General features: G+C 37.7%; 1 protein-coding gene across 1 annotated transcript in view; it reads right to left on the bottom strand.

Annotated features, from left to right (window-relative positions):
• KLF8 (Kruppel like factor 8) overlaps positions 1 to 27,654 on the bottom strand; it is a 300,659-nt gene that overhangs the window by 104,084 nt on the left and 168,921 nt on the right. Inside the window, exon 2 of the mRNA XM_040266081.1 lies at positions 14,486 to 14,559. Coding sequence (XP_040122015.1) covers positions 14,486 to 14,557 — 72 coding nt within the window. The 5' untranslated portion in view covers positions 14,558 to 14,559. The remainder of the gene's footprint in view (positions 1 to 14,485; positions 14,560 to 27,654) is intronic.

Consider the following 27,654-nt stretch of genomic DNA (forward strand, 5'->3'; position numbering starts at 1 on the left):
AAGAATTATTGTTAATTTTTAAATGCTTGATAATTATATTATGGTTATGATATTTTAAAGTTTAGATGAGAGATAATGTGGGCCTAAACTCAGAGAATGATGAGGGGCAAGAGGCAGTGTTCTCTTATTCTGACTTCCTTTAAAATAGTATCAGACAGCATGAATAAAAGCACCAAGAAGTAGCCACATTTTTACCTATAGTAGTTAACCAGACAGCCATCTATGGTCTCCTTCTGTTATACTATGATATTTTTCATTTCTCGATTTACAAACCCTCATCCCAACTCAGGCTTTGTTTGTGGTCCACATATTGCTTCAATCTGCTCCTCTAAGACATGTCTTCTGTACTTTGACCCACTTTTTGACATGCTGCTAATATAATCCATCCCTCATGAGTGGATTCACTTCACCTAGGTAAGGTAAGCAGTAGAATCCTGTTGGTGGGAGGGGGAGGATATGGAGAAGTTGTCAAAAATGGCTCTGCTGAACTTTAAAATTCCTTGTCCTCTGAATCCCTCAAATCAACTTAAGCTCCTATTTTTCCCATATGTCCCACTTGTCCCTTACCCTGACTAGCTCCCTTCCCAGGTTAAAAAGGCAGAATCGCAGGAATTTCTCAGATAACAGAGATTCAATAACATTGAAAAAAGAGTTACAGCAAAAAGCATACAAAGAGGTTAGACTGGAAATTCCCTGGTGGTATAGTGTTTAGGACTTGTTGCTTTCACTATCAGAGCTCAGGTTCAATTCCTAGTTGGAAAATTAAGACTCTGCAAGTCGAGTTGTTCAGTCGCTAAGTTGTGTCCAACCCTTTGCAATCCCATGGACTGCAGCACACCAGGCTTCCCTGTCCTTCATTATCTCTTGGAACTTGCTCAAAGTCATGTCCTGTAAGTCAGTGATGCCATTCAACCATTTCATCCTCTGTCGCCTCCTGCTCCTACTGCCCTCAATCTTTCCCAACATCAACATATTTTCCAATGAGTTGGCTCTTTGTTTCACGTGGCCAAAGTATTGGAACTTCAGCTTCAGCATCAGTCCTGTCTATGTATATTCAGGATTGATTTCCTTTAGGATTGACGGTTTGGTCTCCCTGCTGTCCAAGGGATTCACAAGAGTCTTCCCCAGCACCATAATTTGAATGCATCAATTCTTTGGCATTTAGCCTTTTTTATACTTCAACTCTCACATCTGTACATGACTACTGGAAAAACCATAGCTTTGACTGTATGGACCTTTGTTGGCAAAGTGATGTCTCTGCTTTTTAATACAATGTCTAGCTTTGTCATAGCTTTCCTTCCAAGGAGCAATTGACTTTTAATTTCCTGGCTACAGCCACTGTCCACAGTGGTTTTAGAGCACAAGAAAATAACATCTATCACCCCTTCTGCATTTTCCCTTACTATTTGCCATGGAGTGATGGGACCAGATGCCATAATCTTAGGTTTTTCAATGTTGAGTTTTAGCAAGCTATGGGGCATGGCCAAAAAAAAGAAAAGGTTAAGTATAATATCATTTTTCTAGAAGTATATAGATTGTGGGTATAGATATAGAAATAAACAGCCTAACAATATACATTAAGGGAAGATCAAGTTAACTTTTCAGGGACTTTCTGGATTCTATGCTTTAGGTCCTGAAACCTAACAAAGCTGAAGTTCTGAATGTTAAATATAAAATGGAGACTACTTTGGCAACCTACTATCTTTTGCTAAATAAAGGCTATCTCCTAGACTTTGAGTGTTTCCCAGGATAATGCTATGAATTCAAGGCCTTATGCTTGGCTAGTATTCAATTCACAGTTATTCACTGTATTGACAAGCACATTATTCAGGAAGATCCAAAATGGAAAGTGACTGATGAAAGCATAGAGCTTGAAGAACATATAGGCTAATCTTGTCTTTATGAGAGAAGATTTTGCAAGGTCCTGCTTGCAAACCATGATGAGTTGTTCTTCTGTAAACTAAGTCTGCCCAGAGGTCCAACAATTCTTAACAAAAACACTACATAATAGGGCTTCATGTATTCTTTTGCCATCACCACAAGACTTTAAAAGAAATGTTGGAAGGCTAATTTGCTTTGTATTGGTATTTGTCTGCTTTCTCTCTTTTTTTTAAAAATTTTTACAATGTTATGTTGGTTTCTGCCATACAACAATGTGAATCAGCAGCAATGATTATACATACATCCCCTCCCTCCTGAGTGTCTCTCTTCTTCCCCCATGCCATCCCTCCAAATCATCACAGAATGGCAGACTGGGCTCCCTGTGCTACATAGCACTTCTCACTAGCTATTCATCTTACACAAGATAGTATATATTCATGTTACTTTCTCCATTCATCCCACTTTTCCCCTCCCCGACTGTGTGCACAAGTCCATTCTCTACATCTGCATCTCCATTCCTTCCCTGCAAATAGGTTCACCAATGTAATCTTCTAGAGTCTATATAGATATGTGTTAATATACAATACTTGTTTTCTTTTTCAGATTAACTTCACTCTGAAAAACAGGCTTATTAGAACTGACTCAAATCCATTCATTTTTATGGTTGAGTAATATTCCATTGCATATATGTACCACAACTTCTTTATCCATTCATTTGTTGATGGACACCTAGGTTGCTTCCATGGCCTGGATATTATTAACAGTGCTGCTATGAACACTGGGGTACATGTGTCTCTTTCAATTCTGGTTTTCTCAGGGTATATGCCAAGTAGTGGGATTGTTGGGTCATGTGGTAGTTCTATTACTAGTTTTTTAAGGAATCTTCATACTGTTCTCCATAATGTCTGAATCAGTTTACATTCCCACCAATGTGTAGGACAGTTCCCTTTTTTCCAGGCCCTCTCCAGCATTTATTGTTTATAGATTTTTTGATGATGGCCTTCTGAATGTGTAAGGTGAAACCTCATTGTAGCTTTGATTTGCATTTCTCTAATAATGAATAATGCTGAGCATACTTTCATGTGTTTATTGGCCATCTGAATTGTTTTAATAGTAACTACTTCAAAGTATGTCATCACATATTTCCTTCTATACATATCCCTTTCAAGTGTACCTGTTATGCTTAAGTGACTCCAACCCATAGCAATGATTCTCTGACTTGTGAATGCTGTATTCTTCATTATACTTCCTTAAGAAAATAGACTGTGCTTGAAAGCAGCTCTCAAGGTTTACCTTACTGTTTCTTGCTTTACGACCTGAAAACTATAGGATAAGCATTCCATATCTACATATTACAATAGCAAATGCTTTTTGTGTGCACTGAGAATTCTTTTAACATAGTCACAATAATTTTAATAAGAATTTCAATATACAGTCTGAATTCTTTCATATTTTGAATATAGTTATCATATGGTTTAAAAAAAAAAACACAACTATCTGCCATATCTTCTCCTTATACACATCATACTATACTTAAAGGTTCTGAGAAAGATTTAACATAAGAAGTGAATTTGTTTCCAGTCTCAGATTTTCAGAGATTTTTAAGACTTATCACTAAGATGACTCCCCATTCTACTTTTCACTGAATACAATGACCACAGCTTTGAAAGCTCATGTGAGAATTGATCTAAAGCTGTGTTTTCAGATTTTTCTCTTTAAATCACCTCTTTTAATCTTCAATATTGTGTGATGACCAGCTTTTAAATATTTTGTAGTCAGTATCATATGAGGGAAGTGGGCTTCCCTCATAGCTCAGTCAGTAAAGAATCTGCCTGCCATGCAGGAGACCTGGGTTTGATTCCTGGGTTGAGAACATCCCCTGGAGAAGGAAATGACAATCCTTTCCAGTATTCTTGCCTGGAAAATTCCATGGATGGAGGAGCCTGGTGGCCTATAGTCCATGGGGTCTCAAGAGTTGGACATGACTTAGTGACTAAACCACCACCACCAGTCAATATCACTTTTCAAAGAGAGAAAATACTTTACCCATTCACTACTTTAAAACTTCAGGCTGCAACTTTCTAATATTTCTGAGTATATGAAAAAGGTTGTGTGTGTGTATACTGAGTCATTTCAGTCATGTCTGACTCTGCGACCTCATGGACTGTAGCCCGCCAGGCTCTGCTATCCATGGGATTATCCCAACAAGAATATTGGAGTGGATTGCCATTTCCTACTCCAGGGGATCTTCCTGACCCAAGAATCAAGCCTGCATCTCCTGCATTGGCAGGCAGATTCTTTACCATTTGAGCCACTTGGGAAGCCCAATGAAGAAAGTTAGGTATGAAAAAAAGTACAGACACTTGGGGGTAATTTTCAGAGAAGTTTTAATTTTCACAGTCATTTCCCTCAAATGTTTAGAATTGTAATCAGACTTTAAGCCAATTTAAGTCAATAAAAAAGTTATTTATTGATATATCACCAAAGAAGATGGATAAAGACACCTAGCACCTTCAATTCTAGAAAGAAATCCAAAAAACGGTGGTCAATTTCACAAATATTTAAGCTCTTGAGCATTTGATGAGGATAGACAGGCCTTGGGAAGTGGCGGGTCAGATAAATCAATTGCTTAAAACAGCTCTGAGTTACAGTTTCTAAGTGGGAAGGCATGGCTAGAAAGAAATTGAAAGAACAAAATACTCCAGGCAACACAGCAGGTGGAAAGGAGAGAAAAGAGTATTGTCACAGTAATGAAATAAAACTCAGGCTGCTCCCAAACAGAAAGAAGAAAGCTGCTTTTGTACACAAGTCCCTTCTAGCTTTGTTCTGGTTTTAGACTAACCATTTTCATGCCCAGGTACACATGTATGCACATATACACATACATGTGCACATTCACTGGTTAAATAAAAAGTCATTTTAACCCTCTGAATCTCCAAACCTTTTCCAATAAGGACATCAGGTATTTGGGTATTAGAGAAAGGAGAGGTGGATGGAGTTGGATATTATTAGAAAGTTAGACCTAATCTAAACTTAGAGGGATCTCAAATTTTAATTCCCACCATCATAATAGCACCAGAAAATGAAGCACTATAAGACAAAGGAATTCATCAATTTGTGCAAACTAATAAAATAGGTAATCATAAGGGACTGGGAGAAAGTACCAAGCATAGTAGCAGCCACATCCAGGCAAAATGAGGTCAGAAATGTATATATGTAGGTATGTACATATGTATACATGCATGTGTATGTATATGTGTATTAGGTATTTGATAATAAAATGAAACTTTTTTTTCTTTCTCAAAGCATCAGATATTGTTTTCAGACAGAAAATTACTTTATTTAAATAACTATGTATTTATTACATATTAGAAAAATAAATACATAACGCATTGCAGTGGGCTGAATGATGTTCCCCTCAAAAGATATGTTCATGTCCTAATACTCAGGTTAGGAGATTCTCCTAGATTATTTGGGTAGGCCTTAAATTCAATAACAAATATTTCTATAAAAGGCACACAGAGAAGACACACACAGAAACACAGAGAAGAAATCAATATGAAGAAGCATACGGACATTGGAGTGCTGAGGCCACAAGTCAAAGAACGCCTGGATCCACCAGAAGGTGGAAAAGACAAGGAACAGATTCTATCTGTTCAAGGAATTACAACACCTTGATTTTGAAACTATGGCCTCTAGAACTGTAAATTTCTGTTGTTTTAAGCTACCCAATTTGCAGTAATTTGTTGTGGAAATCCTACGAAATTAACACCCCACATCAAAACCAAAATTATCCAGATTGTTTAGGACAAACTAATATAAATATTTATTTTTAACTGATCTAATTTTTAATGTAAGTAAGTAATATTATTGATAAGGATATGGCAGAAATTGTGAAGGTGGTACATAAATAATTGAAGTTTGGGAGACAATATCACTGTCTAAACAAGAGATACTTACATGAAGCACCTTACAATTGGAAAACAAGTGATAAACAGAGCCACATAAGTGATTGATACAGATAAATTGGTACTCCAGGAGCTCAGGACAGTAGAGATTAGTGAGAGTTGGGGTTATCAGTGGAAGTTTCATGGAAGAGATGAAAATGGAATTTGGGCCCTACAGAAAGTGTGGGATTTGGTAAATTAAACAGGCTGATTGAAGCACATTTCAAGGCAGAAATAAAAGGCGTCACTGAGAATGACTGAAAAATATATTATGCAATTAGATAATATTATCTAAATACTGTTAATTTTCTCAAATGTATTAGTGTTGATATAATCATATAGGAGAATGTCATTATTTGTAAATGATGCATGCTGAATTATTTAGGCTTGAAGTTTCTTGATGTTACTTTCAAAGAAAGAAATGAGAAAAAGAGAGAGAAAGAGAAACACAGAGAGGCTGAGAAAGAGAGAGAATATATGCAACTATGTGATAATATTAACTATATTAAGAGAGAATGTTATGTGAGAATGTTAACTATATTAAGTTGGAAGGGGAAGATATGTATGATACCATATGAACCTGTTCATACACTTTGTCTAAGAAATCCTACTTCTGGGGAATAATCAGAAACTTTCAACAAAGGGCACATGACAAGCAAGTGTTCATTCATTATATGGCACAGTGATGTATGAATTCAATTGAACGCAAGTTGTGTGTACTAAGCGAGACACCCACCAGCCAATCCTACCTCATGACATAAACAAATCATGATTAAGCACACTAGGAGGCTTCTGCTGACTAGGATGCTGCCAGAATTGCAGTTATAGAACACATGCTCTGGGCCTGGGACATGGTTAGTATTCTGTGGTCAAGTACCACAAATACTCTAACTTCACTAAAAGCAAGATATCTTGGAAATGGCAAGAAAGAAACAAAAAAATGCTTAGATTATCTACTATCCAGAATTTTCTATACATTGCATCAGCTTCAAAGTGACCTCAAATTCTGGAACCTTAGTATACTTAATGTATGGAAAAATATTTTTGGAATTGTGCTTAGGTGTACTGAGATTTCAAAATGAGGGAGCTATGTTTGCTTGACAATATTTCATTGAATATAATATTTTTATTATGAGTTTAATAATTTTTATCTAACACTTATACTCAGCTTCCTGTTAGTAATTACTATGACAAAGCACCAGCAGCCAGCAGATGTTTTGTAACAATTAGCAACTTTTGATTTGCTAATAGTTTCTAAATGGCAACAGCTACAAGTAAGGCAAATAGGACACTATATTGAGTTTGCATGTATGTGCTCAGTTGTGTCTGGCTCTTTGCAACCCAGGGACTGTAGCACACCAGGCTCCTCTGTCCATGGAATTTTCCAGCCAACAATGCTGGAGCGGATTGCCATTTCCTACTCCTGGGAATCTTCCGGACCCAGGATCAAACCCTTGCATCTCTTGCTTTGGCAGGCAGATTCTTTACCACTAGCTCCACCTGGGAACTCAGGAATATTGAGTTTAATGTCGTTAAAATAGTACAAGAAAGTCTCATCCATATGTACCATATAACAAACAAATTCAATTGTACACCAAAACCAAAGCATTTAATGTAAAAAGCAATTTTTTTCTAAAATATGACTTCTAAATGTCAGCCAGATAATTTATCTGGTGACTTAATTAAAGAAACAGATCAGTTCTGGTTACACGAAACTGTATACTCAATTTTATAGGCAATTTAAGGGATTTTCAAGGATAATTTGACTGTATTTGGTTTTCACCTAAGCAATGACTTTAGAACTCAACCCTGAGCAAAATGGAACTTCCACAACTAACACAGAATGTTTATCTGTAAAAACCAGATAATCTGTTTTGAATCATTGTTCTGGGAATGCCCAAGGTCACAACTTTCTTATTTGTAAAATAGGAAAATTAAGAATACCCATCTGTGATGGTTCATTTTATGTGTCAACTTGGCTGGGCCAGGTGTCCAGATATTTGGTCAAACATTATTCTGAATGCTTCCATGAAGTTTTTTTTTTTTTTTTTTTCCGGGGGAGGGTGAGATTAAGGCAGGAAAAGAAGGGGACAACAGAGGATGAGATGGTTGGATGGCATCACTGACTCAATGGACATGAGTTTGAGCAAGCTCTGGGAATTGGTAATTGACAGGAAGGCCTGGCATGCTGCAGACCTTGGGGTCACAGAGTTGGACACAACTGAGGGACTGTACTGAACTGAGATTAATATTAAAATCATTGAACTTTGAACAAAACAGATTACCCTCCATAGTGTTGTTTGGCCTCATCCAATCACTTGAAGGCTTTAATAAACAATGATCTCCTCCAAGGGAGAACAAATTTTTTCTGCAGTCTGCCTTTGGATTAGAACTATAACACTTCTATGGCTCTCCAGCTTGCCAGTCTACCCCATCAGATTTTGGATTCATTAGAATTCCATAATCATGTTAGCCAGTTCCTTAAAGTTTTTCTCTCTCTGGGGTATGGATGAAAGGAAACCCTTCTACACTGTTTTTAGGAGTGTAAATTGATGCAGTCGCTATAGAAAACAGTATGGAGGTTCTTAAAAAAACTAAAATTACAGTTACCATCAATCATTTCAGTGGCTCAGTCATGTCCGACTCTTTGCGACCCCATGAACGACAGCATGCCAGTCCTCTCTGTCCATCACCAACTGCTAGAGTTTACCTAAACTCATGTCCATTGAGTCAGTGATTCCATTCAACCATCTCATCCTCTGTTGTCCCCTTCTCCTCCTGCCCTCAATCTTTCTGAGAACCAGGGTCTTTTCAAATGAGTCAGCTCTTCTCATCAGGTGGCCAAAGTATTGGAGTTGCAGCTTCAATATCAGTCCTTACAATTAACACACAGGACTAATCTCCTTAAGGGTGGACTGGTTGGATCTCCTTGCTGTCCAAGGGACACTCAAGAGTTTTCTCCAATACCAGAGTTCAAAAGCATCAATTGTTCTGCACTCAGCTTTCTTTATAGCCCAACTCTCACATCCATACATGACTACTCGAAAAACCTTTGTTGACAAAGTAATGTCTCTGCTTTTGAATATGCTGTCTAAGTTGCTCATATCGTTCCTTCCAAGGAGTAAGCGTCTTTTAATTTCATGGTGGAAATCACCACCTGCAGTGATTTTGGAGCCCAAAAAACAAAGTTAGAAACTGTTTCCATTGTTTCCCCATCTATTTCCCATGAAGTGATGGGAGCAGATGCCATGATCTTCGTTTTCTGAATGTTGAGCTTTAAGCCATTTTTTTCACTCTCCTCTTTCTCCTTTCATCAAGAGGCTCTTTAGTTCTTCTTCACTTTCTGCCATAAAGGTGGTGTCATCTGCATATCAGAGGCTATTGATATTTCTCCCATCAATCTTGATTCCAGCTTGTGCTTCTTCCAGCCCAGTGTTTCTCATTATGTAATCTGCATATAAGTTAAATTAGCAGGATGACAATATACAGCCTTGAAATACTCCTTTTCCTATTTGGAACCAGTTTGTGGTTCCATGTCCAGTTCTAACTGTTGCTTCCTGACCTGCATACAGATTTCTCAAGAGGCAGGTTAGGTGGTCTGGTATTCCCATCTCTTTCAGAGTTTTCCACAGTTTATTATGATCCACACAGTCAAAGGCTTTGGCATAATCAATAAAGCAGAAATATATGTTTTTATGGAACTCTCTTGCTTTTTCAATGATCCAGCAGATGTTGGCAATATGATCTCTGGTTCCTCTGCCTTTTCTAAAACCAGCTTGAACATCAGGAAGTTCATGGTTCAGGTATTGCTGAAGCCTAGCTTGAAGAATTTTGAGGATTACTTCACTAGTGTGTGAGATGAGTGCAATTGTGTAGTAGTTTCAGCATGCTTTGGCATTGCCTTTCTTTGGGATTGGAATGAAAACTGACCTTTTCCAGTCCTGTGGCCACTGCTGAGTTTTCCAAATTTGCTGGCATATTTTGTACAGCACTTTCACAGCATCACCTTTGAAGATTTGAAATAGCTCAACTAGAATTTCACCACCTACACTACCTTTTTTCTTAATGATTCTTCCTAAGGCCCACTTGACTTCACATTCCAAGATGTCTGGAGCTAGGGAAGTGTGATCACACCATCGTAATTATTTGGGTTGTGAAGATCGTTTTTGTATAGTTCTTCTGTGTGTTCTTGCAACCTCTTCTTAATATCTTCTGTTTCTGTTAGGTCCATACCATTTCTGTCCTTTATTGAGCCCATCTTTGTATGAAATATTCCCTTGGTATTGAGAAAGTCAATTCCTAGGTAGGTTGATAAGAAGTCCGGGGGTCCCTAAGGAGAGAGGGGTCTGGAATTCTCAAGGAGGAGGAAAGGACAGACATTTTTCACACTACATTCCTTAGTCTTAATGATATAAAACTTTTTTTTTCCCATTTCTGTGTCAATGGACATTTGGATTACATATTTTTGTTTTAATATAAATTTATTTATTTTAATTGAAGGCTAATTACTTTACAATATTGTATTGGTTTTGCCATACATCAACATGAATACACCACAGGTGTACACGTGTTCCCCATCCTAAACCCCCCTCCCACCTCCCTCCCCATCCCATCCCTCTGGGTCATCCCAGTGCACCAGCCCCGAGCATCCTGTATAATGCATCGAAATTGGAATGACAATTCATTTCACATATGATATTATACATATTTCAATGCCATTCTCCCACATCATCCCACCCTCTCCCTCTCTCACAGAGTCCAAAAGACTGGTCTATACATCTGTGTCTCTTTTGCTGTCTCGCATACAGGGTTATCGTCGCCATCTCTCTAAATTCCATATATATGCATTCAGTTCAGTTTAGTTCAGTCGCTCAGTCATGTCCGACTCTTTGCGACCCCATGAATCGCGGCACGACAGGCCTCCCTGTTCATCACCATTTCCCGGAGTTCACTCAGACTCACGTCCATCAAATCCTTGATGCCATCCAGCCATCTCATCCTCGGTCATCCCCTTCTCGTCCTGCCCCCAATCCCTCCCAGCATCAGAGTCTTCTCCAATGAGTCAACTCTTCGCATGAGGTGGCCAAAGTACTGGAGTTTCAGCTTTAGCATCATTCCTTCCAAAGAAATCCCAGGGTTGATCTCCTTCAGAATGGACTGGGTGGATCTCCTTGCAGTCCAAGGAATTCTCAAGAATCTTCTCCAACACCACAGTTCAAAAGCATCAATTCTTCAGCACTCAGCTTTCTTCACAGTCTAACTCTCGCATCCATACATGACCACTGGGAAGACCATAGCCTTGACTAGATGGACCTTTGTTGGCAAAGTAATGTCTCTGCTTTTCAATATGCTATCTAGGTTGATCATAACTTTTCTTCCAAGGAGTAAGCGTCTTTAAATTTCATGGCTGCAGTCACCATCTGCAGTGATTTTGGAGCCCAGAAAAATAAAGTCTGACACTGTTTCCACTGTTTCTCCATCTATTTCCCATGAAGTGATGGGACTGGATGCCATGATCTTCTTTTTCTGAATGTTGAGCTTTAAGCCAACTTTTTCACTCTCCTCTTTCACTTTCATCAAGAGCCTCTTTAGTTCCTCTTCACTTTCTGCCATAAGGGTGTTGTCATTTGCATATCTGAGGTTATTGATACTTCTCCTGGCAATCTTGATTCCAGTTGTGCTTCTTCCAGCCCAGCATTTCTCATGATGTACTCTGCATATAAGTTAAATAAGCAGGGTGACAATATACAGCCTTGACATACTCCTTTTCCTATTTGGAAACGAGTCTGTTGTTCCATGTCCAGTTCTAACTGTTGCTTCCTGACCTGCATATAGGTTTCTCAAGAGGCAGGTCATATTCCTAAGTATTTTATTCTGTTCGTTGCAATGCTGAATGGAACTGTTTCCTTTAGTAATATATCTATCTAAAGAAAACGTTTTTGTCTTTAAGTCTGAAACTGATGATTACACAACAAAGGGCTCGGTTTGTACTCTGTACTAAGGATGATATAGGGATATACCCAGCTTGAGGACAGTTTCTCCTCCATGAAAACTTTCTGGCTAATCCTGTTATCTTGAAATGTGGATAGTGGGAATGGGTCTAGTAAGATCTTTGCAACCTGTTGACATTCTTTTGATTCATTGTAGTAACTAATTGGAGAGTATATAACTTCATTGCTAAAAGACTAGCAGGGGGCACTCTCCATCTGCCTTCTGATGTCTGTATGAGAAGCTTTCTCTATCTCTTTTATACTTTAATAAAACTTTATTACATAAAAGCTCTGAGGAATCAAGCCTCGTCTCTGGCCCCAGATTGAATTCTTCTCCTCCAGAGGCCAAGAATCCCAGCATCTTTCATGGTTCAGCAACAACCTTTCAGTATGTCTAATTTTCTTGAACAGATCTCTAGTCATTTTTAATTCTATTGGTTCCCTCTATTTCTTTGCATTGATCATTGAGGAAGGCTACCTTAACTCTCCTTTCTATTCTTTGGAACTCTTGATTCAAATGGGTATATCTTTACTTTTCTCCTTTGCTTTTTGCTTCTCTTCTTTTCACAGCTATTTGTAAGGCCTCTTCAGACAGCCTTTTTTTTTTTTTCTTCTACATTTCTTTTTTTGGGGGATAGTTTTGATCCCTGTCTCCTGTACAATGTCACAAACCTCTGTCCATAGTTCATCAGACACTCTGTCTATCAGACCTAGTCTCTTAAATTTATTTCTCACTTCCACTGTATAATCATAAGAGATTTGATTTAGGTCATACCTGAATGGTCTAGTGATTTTCCCCACTTTCTTCAATTTAAGTCTGAATTTGGCAATAAGGAGTTCATGATCTGAGCCACAGTCAGCTCCTGGTCTTGTTTTTGCTGACTGTATAGAGCTTCTCCATCTTTGGCTGCCTAGAATATAAGCCATATGGTCTTGTAATCCCAATCCTAGGCATACATCTGAGACATAGAGAACTGACTTGTGGTTGCTAATGGGGGTAGGATGGGGGAGGGGGTCGGGGAGGGATGGATTAGGAGTTTGGGATTAGCAGATGCAAAATATTATATATATAATGGATAAACAGCAAAGTCTTATTGTATAGCACAGGAAACGCTATTCAATATCCTGTGATAAACTATAATGGAAAAGAATATGAAAAAGTATGTATATACACATATGTATAACTGAATCACTTTGCTGTAGAGTAGAAATTAACACAACATTGTAATTCAACTATACTTCAATAAATTAAATTTTTAAAAACTCTTTCTCTATAGATTCCTTAAAAAGCTGGGGACAAATCTACAATATGACCCAGCAATCCCACTACTGTGGAATATATCCCAAGACAAGCACAATTCTAAGACATGTGTACTCCAGTGTTCACTGCAGCACTATTTACAATAGCTAGAACATGGAAGCAACCTAGATGTCCATTGACAGATGAATGGATAAAGAAGATGTGGTACATATATACAATGGACTATTACTCAGCCACAAAAAGAACGAATTTGAGTCAGTTCCAGTGAGGTGGATGAACCTAGAGTCTTTTATACAGAATGAAGTAAGTCAGAAAGAGGAAAACAAATATTGTATATTAATATATATATATATACGGAGTCTACAAAAATTGTATTGATGAACCTATTTGCAGGGAAGGAATGGAGACATAGATGTAGAGAATGGACTTGACACAGTAAGGGAAGGAGCAAATGGGATGAATGGAGAAAGCAGCATCAACATATATGTACTAGCATGTGTAAAATAGATAGCAGTGAAAAGTTGCTATATAACACAGGAAGCCCAGTCTGGTGCTCTGTGATGACCTAGAGTGGTGGGATGAGGATAGGGGAGGGAGGTTCAAGAGGGAGGGGATATATGAATAATTACAACTGATTTGCCTTATGGTATGGCAGAAATCAACACAACACTATAAAGCAAATTTCCTCCAATTGAAAAAGAAATAAATAAAGAAGTACACACAAAAATTATTTCTCTATAGATAGGTAGTTAGATAAAGATATGTATATTTGGATATGTATATTTGGATAGCTATATATAGATAAAGATGTAATTTTATATACACACACATATATATATAGCTATATATAGATAGAGATGTAATTTTATTTTAGGTGTAAAGATATACCTTTATATATATATATAGGTATATATATATATAATTTGTATCTATAGACATATGGAGTAGATAGATATAGATAGATACAAATTTTATGTATATTTTTAGATATAAGGATAGAGAGAGATTGAAAAATATACATTCTGGTATTTCTGTCTATCTGTAGAATACTGACTAACACCCTATCCAAAAGAGTTATTGTGAAGATCAAATAAGACATTGAATTTAGTCTTCAGAGAGCTTGAAATATGGAACAGTGCAAGATAAATAATTTCTGTTTTCTACCAAGTGTCTAATCTTGTCCATATAGCCTTGATCCCAAAGGATATACTTCTTTTATGCCAGATTTACTCCCTATTTGAATCAGAAACCCAGGCATCCAGGTATTTTCTGGAAACCTCCCTTCTTTCACTCCTCTCAGTCCCCAATATGTTGTTAGAAAGAAAAATGAACTTCAGCTCTATGATACCATGTATACTGAACACTATTATGGCTCAATATGAATATTCATTTTCTTGATAACCGACCTGTTTGAACATATGCATTGAGCCACCTTCTGAATTAAGTTGGACCTCCCAGTTGTTTATGAGTTGATCCATATCTGGAAAAGAATCAAGGGAAAGACAATTTAAAAATAAAATCTAACTCACTGTAAGGATACAGTATGCCACTAACCCTTGGCTACACCTGTTTGTATTCTAGAAATATTATTTTTCAGGACTTACTAGATACCAAGAAGTCAGAATTTGGACAACATTCTAATTTGCATATTCTGCTTACCAATATAGCCTTGACTGGTCCCCAGCAGTATTAGCTGCCTCTTTCCCTCACGTCTTCTATGCACATGAATTTGTTTCTTCCAACCTGTCCAACTAGCACTACCTTCAAAAGAATATCATTATAGCTATATAGTTTCCTGAATCCTCCCCTTTCTGGTCTAACTCTTATTCCATACAGGAGAGTTTCACCCTCCTGTATGGATATTTACTCTAATAAACTTGCTTACACATCAATGCCAAATCTCTCTAAAGAAGCATTTTATCTTTCTACTTATCTTAAACATACAAGACAAGAGTGGTTAATATAAGCATTTTTCTATTTCTCTTTTAGATAATTTTTCCTCTTTTTTAAAAAATCAAAGTACATTTGATCTACAATGTCATATTAGTTGCAGGTGTACAGCACAGTGATTCAGATATATATTCAATTAAAAAAAAATTCACAACCTAAAAGTTGAGTTATGTACTATTTGGCAGGACTTTTTAGGACTTCAAGCCTGGCAGGCAGCATCTCGAGTAAACTCTGAGAGAACTGCTTTGAGGAAGTAAGGGGTGAGGGAGATAGGATATATAGTTTTGCAACACAGGGCAGGTAATCAGAATATCAAAATATTACCATTAAAGAAATGACTGTGATGATGTAGAGTAGCTGAATGAAGCCACCAAGTGTTTCTTTTTTCCTCTTAATGAAAGTAAACACTAGGTGGCTTCATTCAGCTGCCCTATACCATCATAATAATTTCTATCACTAGTACCTACCAGCACCTCATCAACCAGATTTCCTTTCATTTAGCTACATTCTAATCTCACTAGAGGTGAAAAAATAGGGCAAGAAAGATGAAGTCACAGCTTGCTTTTGACTTAACTGGTCAGATTTCAGATCACACTAAGTTTCACCAAGTCAATTACAATTAGTTTCATTTATGACCTGGTTGCATTTCAAAAGATAGTCTATAAAACAGTTAATTGTTTTGGATGTCAACTACATTTACCCACAGAAATGTTCATTTTATGGGTCACAATAGCTGTTTAAGACCTAATGTAGTTAAATACACAATCAGCAAGAATACAAATTATAATACAGAAACACAAAAGAGTAAAAGATAAACTTATAAATAATTCCTTTGTTTATTGACTGTTAGGAATTGAAGAAAATAGTCTTAATTAGATAATTAGATAGGCAATAATACACAAAGAATCTTCTACTGAGATTATGAGGAAAATTTCTGGGTCATTATCAAAGAGTTTGGAGAATTCTGACACTCTAAAATATCTCCAGTTTTATCTCAAAACACATTTTATTTTCTTTGATCCATATATGAGTAGAGCTGTTCATGTATATATTCAACATTTACAAAATATTTATGCATAACTACTATGTGTCAGAGGTTACTCTGGGCTTCTCTGATGACACAGATAGTAAAGAATCTGCCTTCCCTGGGTCAGGAAGATCCCCGGGAGAAGGGAATGGCTACTCACGCCAGCATTCTTGTCTGGAGAATTCCATAGATAGAGAAGTCTGGTAAGCTACAGTCCATGGGGTCGCAAAGAATGGGATACAACTGAGGGACTAACACTTTCACTTTCAGAGTTTATACTAGGCACCTTGTTATCAGTTTTAGATCTGGGTCAACCAGACATGGAGAGTCAGCAAGTATAGCAGAGAGCACTGAACTGGGAGCTAGATGCCCAGGAATTACATCCTATAATCTTTGTCAAGGCATTTTTCTTTCTAATCCTCAACTTCCCCATGTAAAATTAAAAGATTTGAAATTGTTCTCTGCCTAGTCCTAAGGCTTCTATGAAGCCTCTTTAGGGGTAGGAGTTAGGGTTAATGGAGGAAGAAATCTAGTAATGAATAAGTACTTCAGAAGTCAGATGCAGAAAACTCAACTCTAATTTCCATTAAATTGTAATATTTTGAAAGCAGAGATTTTCTTCACCTTTGATGTTTTCTTCAGTAATGTATTTAAAAGGCTTAGAGTAGTGTTTGGCACATAGTAGTCTTCAATACATTTATAGAAGTTTTTGATGAGTGACAGAAAAGGATAATGAAGTGTGTCTTCTCATTATAGGAATTGGACAAAAGTAGAGAAGAATAAAAGAAAGTTAAAGAGGTTAAAGTATAAGAGATGTTTGAGGTGTAATTAACTGTGAAGTATAAAGGGTCAAAGAGGGCAGCCATTTCTGATTTTAAGAAGGAGGGGAAAAAGAGGTGCAACTGTAGAAAAAGAATGTCTGGTCAGATAATTTTCATGCTGCACAGGCAGGCCATAATGAAAGCCAGAAGAGCTTGCTTGGTTGCTGCCAGAAAAATCTGTAGGAGAGAGGGGAGAGAATTTGGTGCTTCCTCTCCATTTATCCAGGACTTCCCTGGTGGCTCAGATGGTAAAGCGTCTGACTACAATGCAGGAGACCCGGGTTCTATCCCTGGGTTGGGAAGATCTCCTGGAGAAGGAAATGGCAACCCATTCCAGTATTTTTGCCTGGAAAATCCCATGGACAGAGAAGCCTAGTAGGCTACAGTGCATGGCGTCACAAAGAGTTGGACAAAACTGAGCAACTTCACTTTCACTTTCTCCATTCATCCATCCCTCGACTAAGTTTTGTTAATTCTAGCCAAGAGAATTTCAAGAGCCCTCTCTTATCTGGTCTTCCTCAATTCCTATGGATCATGAAACAACAGAGTTGAGGAAGCAGAGTGACTTTGATAAGCTATTTAACACCTGTGAACCTCACTTCCTTTACCTGACAAGAGGTAGGGGAAATGACACGTCTATAGGGTTAATGTGAGGATTCAATGGATTAGTACAGGTAAACACACTTAAAATACCTCTTAGCATATAAAAAATTCTCAATATAATTAGCTATTGTTATCATCACTACCATTATTATTATTAAGGATAAGAATCTTTCTCTCTGGACCAGAAGAATATCTCCTAGGAATCAGACAAGTTGTTTATACTCAGTGTGCTTACAAACCTTCTCCACCTCCTATATTTACAATCTAAATTGTTTAGCACTACTATCAATCCATTCTCAGTCTCAGTGATTGAAGGTCAATCACCTTTGACTCTTCTCTCTCCATCTCCAGCCAATTGTTTATCAGATGCAATAAACTGTACTGCAGAAATATGTCTTAAACTTAACTTATCATCTCCCAGTCACTTCCCCTTCTTGTCCATACATCATATTGCCTAGGTTAATATCCTGGTTCTGCAACTTTATAACATTAAGACTTCAGGCAATTTTTTCCATCACCATTTGTCTGTTTCCTCAACTATAAAATAAGGATAATAGTACCAGCTCATAGGATTTATCAATTTAATATGTGTTTAAAAGTTTAAATAGTACCTGACACAAGGCATTGTCTGTTTCCCTTACCATAAAGTGAGCCGCACAATAGCTACTTGATCTTGTTCTTCTCTGTATCCCTTTCTTTTAGCAGAGTACTTCCTCTATATAGTGTGCTAACATCCAATGAATGGTCATGGGAATAAGAAAGGTTAATGGCAATAATACTATAATGCAAAGATGGGCTCGATAAAGGACAGAAATGGTAGGGACCTAACAGAAGCAGAAGATGTTAAGAAGAGGTGGCAAGAATACACAGAAGAATTGTACAAAAAAGGTGTTCACGACCCAGATAATCACGATGGTGTGATCACTCACCTAAAGCCAGACATCCTGGAATGTGAAGTCAAGTGGGCCTTAGGAAGCATCACTACAAACAAGGCTAGTGGAGGTGATGAAATTCCAGTTGAGCTGTTTCAAATCCTCAAAGATGATGCTGTGAAAGTGCTGCACTCAATATGCCAGCAAATTTGGAAATCTAAGCAGTGGCTACAGGACTGGAAAAGGTCAGTTTTCATTCCAATCCCAAAGAAAGGCAGTGCCAAAGAATGCTCAAACTACCACACAATTGCACTCATCTCACACGCTGGTGAAGTAATTCTCAAAATTCTCCAATCCAGGCTTCAGCAATATGTGAACTGTGAAATTCCAGATGTTCAAGCTGGTTTTAGCAAAGGTAGAGGAACCAGAGATCAAATTGCCAACATCTGCTGGATCATTAAAAAAAGCAAGAGATTTCCAGAAAAATATCTATTTCTGCTTTATTGACTATGCCAAAGCCTTTGACTGTGTGGATCATAATAAACTGTGGAAAATTCTGAAAGAGATGGGAATACCAGACCACCTGACCTGCCTCTTGAGAAACCTATATACAGGTCAGGAAGCAACAGTTAGAACTGGACATGGAACAACAGACTGGTTGCAAATAGGAAAAGGAGTACGTCAAGGCTGTATATTGTCTCCCTGCTTATTTAACTTCTATGCAAAGTACATCATGAGAAACGCAGGGCTGGAAGAAGCACAAGCTGGAGTCAAGATTGATGGGAGAAATATCAATAACCTCTGATATGCAGATGACACCACCCTTAGGGCAGAAAGTGAATAACTAAAGACCCTCTTGATGAAAGTGAAAGAGGAGAGTGAAAAAGTTGGCTTAAAGCTCAACATTCAGAAAACGAAGATCATGGCATCTGGTCCCATCGCTTCATCACAAATAGACGGGAAAACAGTGGAAAGAGTGTCTGAATTTATTTGGGGGGGCTCCAAAATCACTGCAGATGGTGATTGCAGCCATGAAATTAAAAAACACTTACTCCTTGGAAGGAAAGTTATGACCAACCTAGACAGCATATTCAAAAGCAGAGACATTACTTTGCCAAGAAAGGTCCGTCTAGTTAAGGCTATGATTTTTCCAGTGGTCATGTATGGATGTGAGAGTTGGACTGTGAAGAAGGCTGAGTGGCGAAGAATTGATGCTTTTGAACTGTGGTGTTGGAGAAGACTCTTGAGAGTCCCTTGGACTGCAAGGAGATCCAACCAGTCCACCCTAAAGGAAATCAGTCCTGGGTGTTCATTGGTAGAACTGATGTTGAAGCAGAAACTCCAATACTTTGGCCACCTGATGCGAAGAGTTGACTCATTTGGAAAGACCCTGATGCTGAGAAAGATTGAGGTTAGGAGGAGAAGGGGACAACAGAGGATGAGATGGTTGGATTCACAGACTCGATGGACATGGGTTTGGGTGGACTCCAGGAGTTGGTGATGGACAGGGAGTCCTGGCGTCCTGCAGTTCATGGAGTCACAAAGAGTCGGACATGACTGAGCGACTGAACTGACCTGAAATAAATGGCAATAATCAAGGAGTCTGAAAAAAAAAAAACTTTTTGTCTCATCTATATCACAAATATTTAGTCAAATGGCAATATTTAGTCAAATATTTTAGCTATACCCTTTAGTCAAAAGGGTATAGCTGACAGGAATATCTCAGCCATTTCTGGTTAGTGTCATCTCACTCAAAGAACAGCCAATTGGAATAGCCATTAGAAAACCCTGAACAACATTCTAAATGTTGGTAAGAGTGAGTAAACGGAAAGCTATTAGGAAGGTATATATGCTTCTCTCTAAAAAAAAAAAAAAAAAATTAATATATAGCCAGACCAAATCTAAAACAGAAGGAAATTAGGATTTACAGAACAATCTTAAAGAAAATTCAGGTTTTCTTCAAGGGCTTTATAAACTTTTTGCTTTTCTCTAGAGTTGGCACCACACTTCAAAGTGTCTGTGACTAAGACGCTGCTCAGAAATTGTTTAAGAATTGTCAGGAAATAACCAAAGGGGGGTTGGTTAAGTCCTGGGTTATTGAGATGTGAACCATATGGGCAGGAGGGCTTCAGAAATGCAAATTACCTACTTAAGATAATAACCATTATTCTGCTTGAATTAGCTCTTCAAGTCTTTGTATCTAGAAGCTGTACTTTCTTGGATTTCCCTGGCAGCCCTATGGTTAAGACTCAGTGCTTCCATTACATGGGTGTTGGAGGGTGGAGGGAGAGTGGGGGTACCTGTTCCATCCCTGATTCCCTTAAGGGGGAACTAAGATCCTGAATGCTAAGTGGCATGGCCAAAAAAAAAAAAAGAAAGAAACATTCTAGAAGGTGGACTTTCTGGTTCTCTATTTTTTGTTTTTCCTTTTTAAAAATTTTATTTATTTATATTTATTTATTTATTGGAGGCTAATTACTTTACAATATTGTATTGGTTTTGCCATACATTGACATGAATCTGCCATGGGTGTACATGTGTTCCCCATCCTGAACCCCCCTCCCACCTCCCTCCCCATCCCAATCCCTCTGGGTTCTTCTCTTAAGGAAGGGAGTACTGGAGGAAAAAAAGGAGAGAGGGAGGAAGATTGAGTCCCATCCATAGCAGGTCAATGTCTCATATATACAAAACATCACAAACCATGCATCTGGGACTATGACCATAGAAATTTCATAAGATTATACTACTTTTGTCATGTTCCATGTTTATTTTGTTACCCACTGTATTCCACAGTGATCTGCTTGCTTTATGAATGTGAACAGTGCCTTCAAAGGACAGGAGCAGGTACTGTTGTTCGTTGTTCAGTCACTAAGTTGTGTCTGACTCTTTGCAACCCCATGGACTGCAGCATATCAGGCTTCCCTTTCCTTTGCTATCTCCTGCAGTTTGCTCAAATTCATGTCAATTGAGTCAGGGATGCTATCTAACCATCTCATCCTCTGCCACTCTCTTCTTTTGCCTTCAATTTTTCTTAGCATCAGGAGCAGGTGACTGACAAGTAAAAACACACCTCACTTTTTGCCCGGAATTGAGGAGGAAAAAGTGTCTAGGGGTGAAATGAGAAGTTAAATCTTTAAGGAGGAAAGCAAAGCAGAGTCACTAGAGTCTACAACTACAAAAGAAAGCAAAGAATTTGGGCTCCTGACACTGACCTATGAAGTTCCTTTGTATCTTAACAAGATAGACCATTTTGCAATACAAATAATAATCCCTCGTGTGCATCTATATAACTTTACAGTAGGGAAATAGAGAGCTTTCATGTATCATTTCCATTTCACAGGAAAGTAATTTGGAGGCCCAAGGTCATATAGTTTAAAAGTGATGGAGTCAGAACCAGAACTCTTATTCTCTAACTCAAATTACAGTACTTATAGTACCCCCTCACTACTTTCTAATATCCCAAATATGGTGAGTATCTTCTTTCTAAAAAAGTTTCTGCTACAAGAAAAACAACTTTAAGGACAACAAATCAATCATTTCAGAAGATCTTGACCAGATACCACTCACTTTCTGCCTCTGACATATAAGAAATTCTGGAACTGCTTGAAAAATGAAAAATCAATGTTTTAGGGTTTTGAGATTATAGGTATTTTTAAGAAGCATTTCTTATGTCTCTTATGTTAGAAAAAGGTAACTATAGACCAACTAGATACACATATATTTTCAGACAGTTTAATTGTATATCTTCCAGGGGAATAGAAAGTGCCATTTGGGGGAATGGCACTGAAACATGTATAATATCATATAAGAAACGAATCACCAGTCCAGGTTCGATACAGGATGCTTGGGGCTGGTGCACTGGGATGACTCAGAGGGATGGTACAGGGAAGGAGGTGGGAGGGGGGTTCAGGATAGGGAACACACGTATGCCTGTGGCAGATTCATGTTGATGTGTGGCAGAAACAATACAATATTGTAAAGCAAAAGAATAAAAAAAAAGAAAAGAAAAAAAAAAACAGAAAAAGCATAACATAATAGATTTTAACCACTATGGTTTTGAAAGAAACTGTATAAATAATTTTATTTAATTTTTCCTTGGTAAAACAATGGGCAAGAAACTGCTGTCTGTATTACTCCCAAACATCCTGTTAGGCACAGTATGCAATAAACTATAATAATAATAAAAGCCAAAAAAATTTCTTATAAGATGTAAATGTGAAATTTCCATATAAGATTTTAGGAATACCTTTGTCAGAAAATCCAAAACTAAATTACACAAAAGTATGTTTCTCTGGTGGCTCAGATGGTAAAGAGTCTTCCTGCAGTGCGGGAGACCGGGTTTGATCCCTGGGTTGGGACAAATCCCTGGAAAAGGAAATAACAACCCACTCCAGTATTCTTGCCTGGAAAAGCCCATGGATAGAGGAGCCTGGCAGGCTAGTCCACGGGGTTGCAAACAGTCAGACATAACTGAACAACTTCACTTATGTACTATATGTACAGTCACACTTTAAAGATCCAAGCCACTCAAAATAACAATACCTAATTTTACGATTTTTGTATTCCCACGTGAGTTTATGTTCTAACAAAATCACCTGAAAGGTGTTCAGTGTTTTCGGCCACTTTCATTCCCCCCAGAAGCTGATGTTAAGCTCCATTTTCTTTTTCACAGAAAACTCAAATATGCATGAAAGAAAAATCACCCTAGAATGTGCTAGAGATTAAGATTCTTGATTCTGGAAAGTTAAAGGGAATTATTACAAATGTTTAAAACTAGCAATGAAAGTGGATTTGAGGTTCAATGATCTCCAGAGCCGAGTTTTAGTTCTAGTTCAATTACCAAATTGTTGACTAAATTTGGACATGTCCTATCACTTAACATAGAAAGTGGAAATAACTCTTGCTAACAAGATCATTGTGAACTTCATAGGATCATTGCAAGGATCATCTGAAACAGCAGATTTAAAAGGACTGTATAAATTAACCTGAGATTTCTCAAATTAGTCCCCTTGTTCTCTATCAAATAGGTAAATTTATTAAAAAAAAAATCTTACATGCAAGAAATTAATGGAACTTATGTTAAAAAGTGCTATAGTTAAAGAAGTCAGCATGAACAATGGGAAAATCTTTTACTTAGGAGCTGAAGACCTATGTTGTATTCCATTGTTATCTAGGAGTGTCATTTTGAGTAAACTACTTAGCCCTTTTCAGCTCTCCTCCAGTTATAACACTATGATATATGGCAGAGGACACAGACGAAAGTTTGACCTATAGTTTTCCAAGTTTCTGCTTAATCTGTTAAATTGATATCAAGGAAAATAGTTTCTCTATAAACCATTAGACAAACTTGAATTCACTCTTACAGCATTTAAAAAACCACACAATTTTTTATTTTGAATAATTGCAAATGCATACAAAAGTAAAGATGAATTCTATGTGCTTCAGTTCAGTTCAGTTGCTCAGACGTGTCCAACTCTTTGCGACCCCATTAATCACAGCACACCAGGCCTCCCTGTCCATCACCAACTCCTAGAGTTCACTGAGACTCACGTCCATCAAGTCAGTGATGCCATCCAGCCATCTCATCCCATCCCCTTCTCCTCCTACCCCAAATCCTTCCCAGCATCAGAGTCTTTTCCAATGAGTCAGGTCTTCACATGAGGTGGTCAAAGTACTGGAGTTTCAGCTTTAGCATCATTCCCTCCAAAGAAATCCCAGGGCTGATCTCCTTCAGAATGGACTGGTTGGATCTCCTTGCAGTCCAAGGGACTCTCAAGAGTCTTCTCCAAGACCACAGTTCAAAAGCATCAATTCTTCAGCGCTCAGCCTATTCCCACCTATTCTCAGCTTCACTGATTTTCAGCCATGGAAAATCTTGTTTCATCTGTATCTCCAACTCACTTCCCCACCTCAGTGGTTACTTTTAGGAAAATACCAGATATATCAATTCATTTCTACAGTATATCCAAAGGGACACATTTGATCTTCACAATCTCTGTGAGGTAAGTACTGCTGATTCCATTATGTACATGAAGAAATACAGACTTAGAGAAATTAATAATCCCAAGTTTACAGAGCTGGTAAATGACTTGGATTTGAATCTAGGGATGATGTCTGATACCAATGCTCTTTCCTTCTCTTAAAGTAATTGCAACTATCTTACACTTTGAAATAGTTTGATGATGTTGGAAATAATAATAATGGAGATGTTTTTATATGTTAGCAGTATGCTCTACTATTGAAAATTTGAAACGAGTTTAAAGGATTCTTAGTGACTGTGCTGTTAATCATATGACAAAGCCTTAAGGAATACAGTGCTTCAGCTTGGCATTGAAGAATTGGTTTAGAAAAAGGGCTCTGCAAAATCATGTAAAATCTCATGCAATCCACTTTATTACTTTATACTATTGTTTCATGCAACAGTTTCCTCCAACAAATGAAACATGGTGCCACTGCAGCAACCAAAATGAATATAAAACAACACAGTGGTCTTTGCCCATGCTTGTTACAAGTGCTTAAGGGCAGCCACTTTTATCTTTTGAATGGCCTCTCCATTCACTGAGCTACCTGACTCATGAGCACCAAGGCAAGTAATCCTATAAGAGTCCTGAAGAAGTAAAGTGAAATCGCTTAGTTATGTCCGACTCTTTGTGACCCTATGGACTGCAGCCTACCAGGCTCCTTCATCCATGAGATTTTCCAGGCAAGAGTACTGGAGTGGGTTGCCATTTCCTTCTCCAGGGGATCTTCCTGACCCAGGAATTGAACCTGGGTCTCCCACATTGTAGGTAGATGCTTTACCATCTGAGCCACCAAGGAAGTCATAAGAGTCCTGGGACATCTCAATTTGCAGTACCTATGGAGGTCATGTAAATAAAGGTATCAGTAACATTAATAATTTATTGTTATTTTCAAGGCTACATATTGATTCTAGGATCTAGCTACAAACAAACAAAAAGCTGGAGGAGCTACATTGTACATATTTATCAGAACTAGTCTTTAAAATAGGAAAATGAATAAATTTTTGTTATACATTCTTATTTTAATTGAAGATGAAGCAACTACATCATTGACAGCACTGAAAGAAAAAAAAGAGCTAGAATAAACAGCCCCAACTAATTAAAAATTAAATATCTGTTCAGCATTGTGAAGACCTTTCTGAGGATATTGTACCTTGTTTTTGAGTTTGCATTCAAGGGAAGTGAAATGGAAGAGAAATGCAGAAAAAATGAAACAAATTCTAGACAAATAAATGGTCAATTTTTAAAAAAGAAAAAAAAAAGAGGAGCTCAGTTAATAAATCTGGATCAGTACATTTGGCAAAAAAGAAGGGCAAGGAAGGCGGTCCTGATAATTGCATTCAAAGGCACATGTTAGGTATTAGGAGAAAGCAGAACTGCTATGTTACTACTGGAGATTACAGCTGACTTGAGGATTTTACTAACTTTATAGACATAAATAATTAACACTGTAGTAGAAACTGTGTATATATATGTGTTATATATACAATATAATAATTTATATATAATATATATATACATATATATATGTATGTACATATGTATGTATATACATCAGAGAAGGCAATGGCACCCCACTCCAGTACTCTTGCCTGGAAAATCCCATGGATGGAGGAGCCTGGTGGGCGGGAGTCCATGAGGTCACTAAGAGTTGGACACGACTGAGCGACTTCACTTTCACTTTTCACTTTCATGCATTGGAGAAGGAAATGGCAACCCACTCCAGTGTTCTTGCCTAGAGAATCCCAAGGATGGGGGAGCCTGGTGGGCTGCCGTCTCTGGGGTCGCACAGAGTCAGACATGACTGAAGGGACTTAGCAGCAGCAGCAGCATGTATATACATACATACATATATATAGAGAGAGGGGGAGCAGATAGTACCAAGCTTCCACCTGGTCTTTACTGAATCTCACCCTTAAGTGTTTTGCAATATAGGTCAGATAGAGAAAATTGGCAGTCCATTGCAGATGCTTCCCTCGTTCTTACAGCAATGTTAAAAATTAAAATCAAAATAGCTGATAATATTTCTTCCTCTCATCTCTTTACTTTAAATTTTTTATTGAAATATAGTTGATTTACAATGTTTTGTTAGTTTGTGGTACAACAAAGTGATTTAGGTATACATATTGGACTACAAGGAGATCCAACCAGTCCATTCTGAAGGAGATCAGCCCTGGGATTTCTTTGGAGGGAATGATGCTGAAGCTGAAACTCCAGTACTTTGGCCACCTCATGAGAAGAGTTGACTCACTGGAAAAGACTCTGATGCTGGGAGGGATTGGGGGCAGGAGGAGAAGGGGACGACAGAGGATGAGATGGCTGGATGGCATCACTGACTCAATGGACGTGAGTCTGAGTGAACTCTAGGAGTTGGTGATGGACAGGGAGGCCTGGTGTGCTGCGATTCATGGGGTCGCAAAGAGTTGGACACGACTGAGCAACTGAACTGAATGGAACTGACCTGACTGATACATATATATGTATATTCTTTTTTTTTTTAACATTCTCTTTTAAAAGCAGATTTCTTTTTTAAAATAATTCTATTTCCTTATAGATACTATTTCCTTACAGAGGCAAACCCTAAAGATACTATCAGAAAATTAAACAGAGTTAATCCATGAATTTAGTAAAGTCACAGGATACAAAATCAATACACAAAAATCACTTGCATTCCTATACACTAACAATGAAAACTCAGAAAGAGAAATTAAGGAATCAGTTTCATTTACCATTGTAATTAAAAGAGTAAAATATATAAAGATAAACTTACCTAAGGAGACAAAAGAACTGTATATAGAAAACTATAAGACACTGATAAAAGAAAACAAAGATGACATTAACAGATGGAGAGAGATACCATGTTCCTGAATTGGAAGAATCAATACTATGAAAATGATTCTACTATCCAAAGCAATCCACAGATTCAATGCAGTCCTTATCAAACTACCAATGGTAATTTTCACAGAACTACAAGAAAAAATTTTATACTTTGTATGGAAACACAGAAGACCCGATTAGTCATAGCAATCTTGAGAAGAAGAATGGAGCTGGAGGAATCAACCTTCCTGATTTAAGACTATACTACAAAGCTACAGTCATCAAGAAAGTATGGTACTGGCACAAAAACAGAAATACAGACCAAAGGAACAAGACATAAAACCAAGAGATAAACCCACACCATCTATGGGTACCTTATTTTTGATGAAGGAGACAAGAATATACCATGGAGAAGACAGTCTCTTCAATAAGTGGTACTGGGAAAATTGCACGTGTAAAAGATGA

The sequence above is a fragment of the Oryx dammah genome, unplaced genomic scaffold (assembly GCF_014754425.2).
Source record: "Oryx dammah isolate SB20612 unplaced genomic scaffold, SCBI_Odam_1.1 HiC_scaffold_23, whole genome shotgun sequence".
NCBI classification, from domain to species: domain Eukaryota; kingdom Metazoa; phylum Chordata; class Mammalia; order Artiodactyla; family Bovidae; genus Oryx; species Oryx dammah.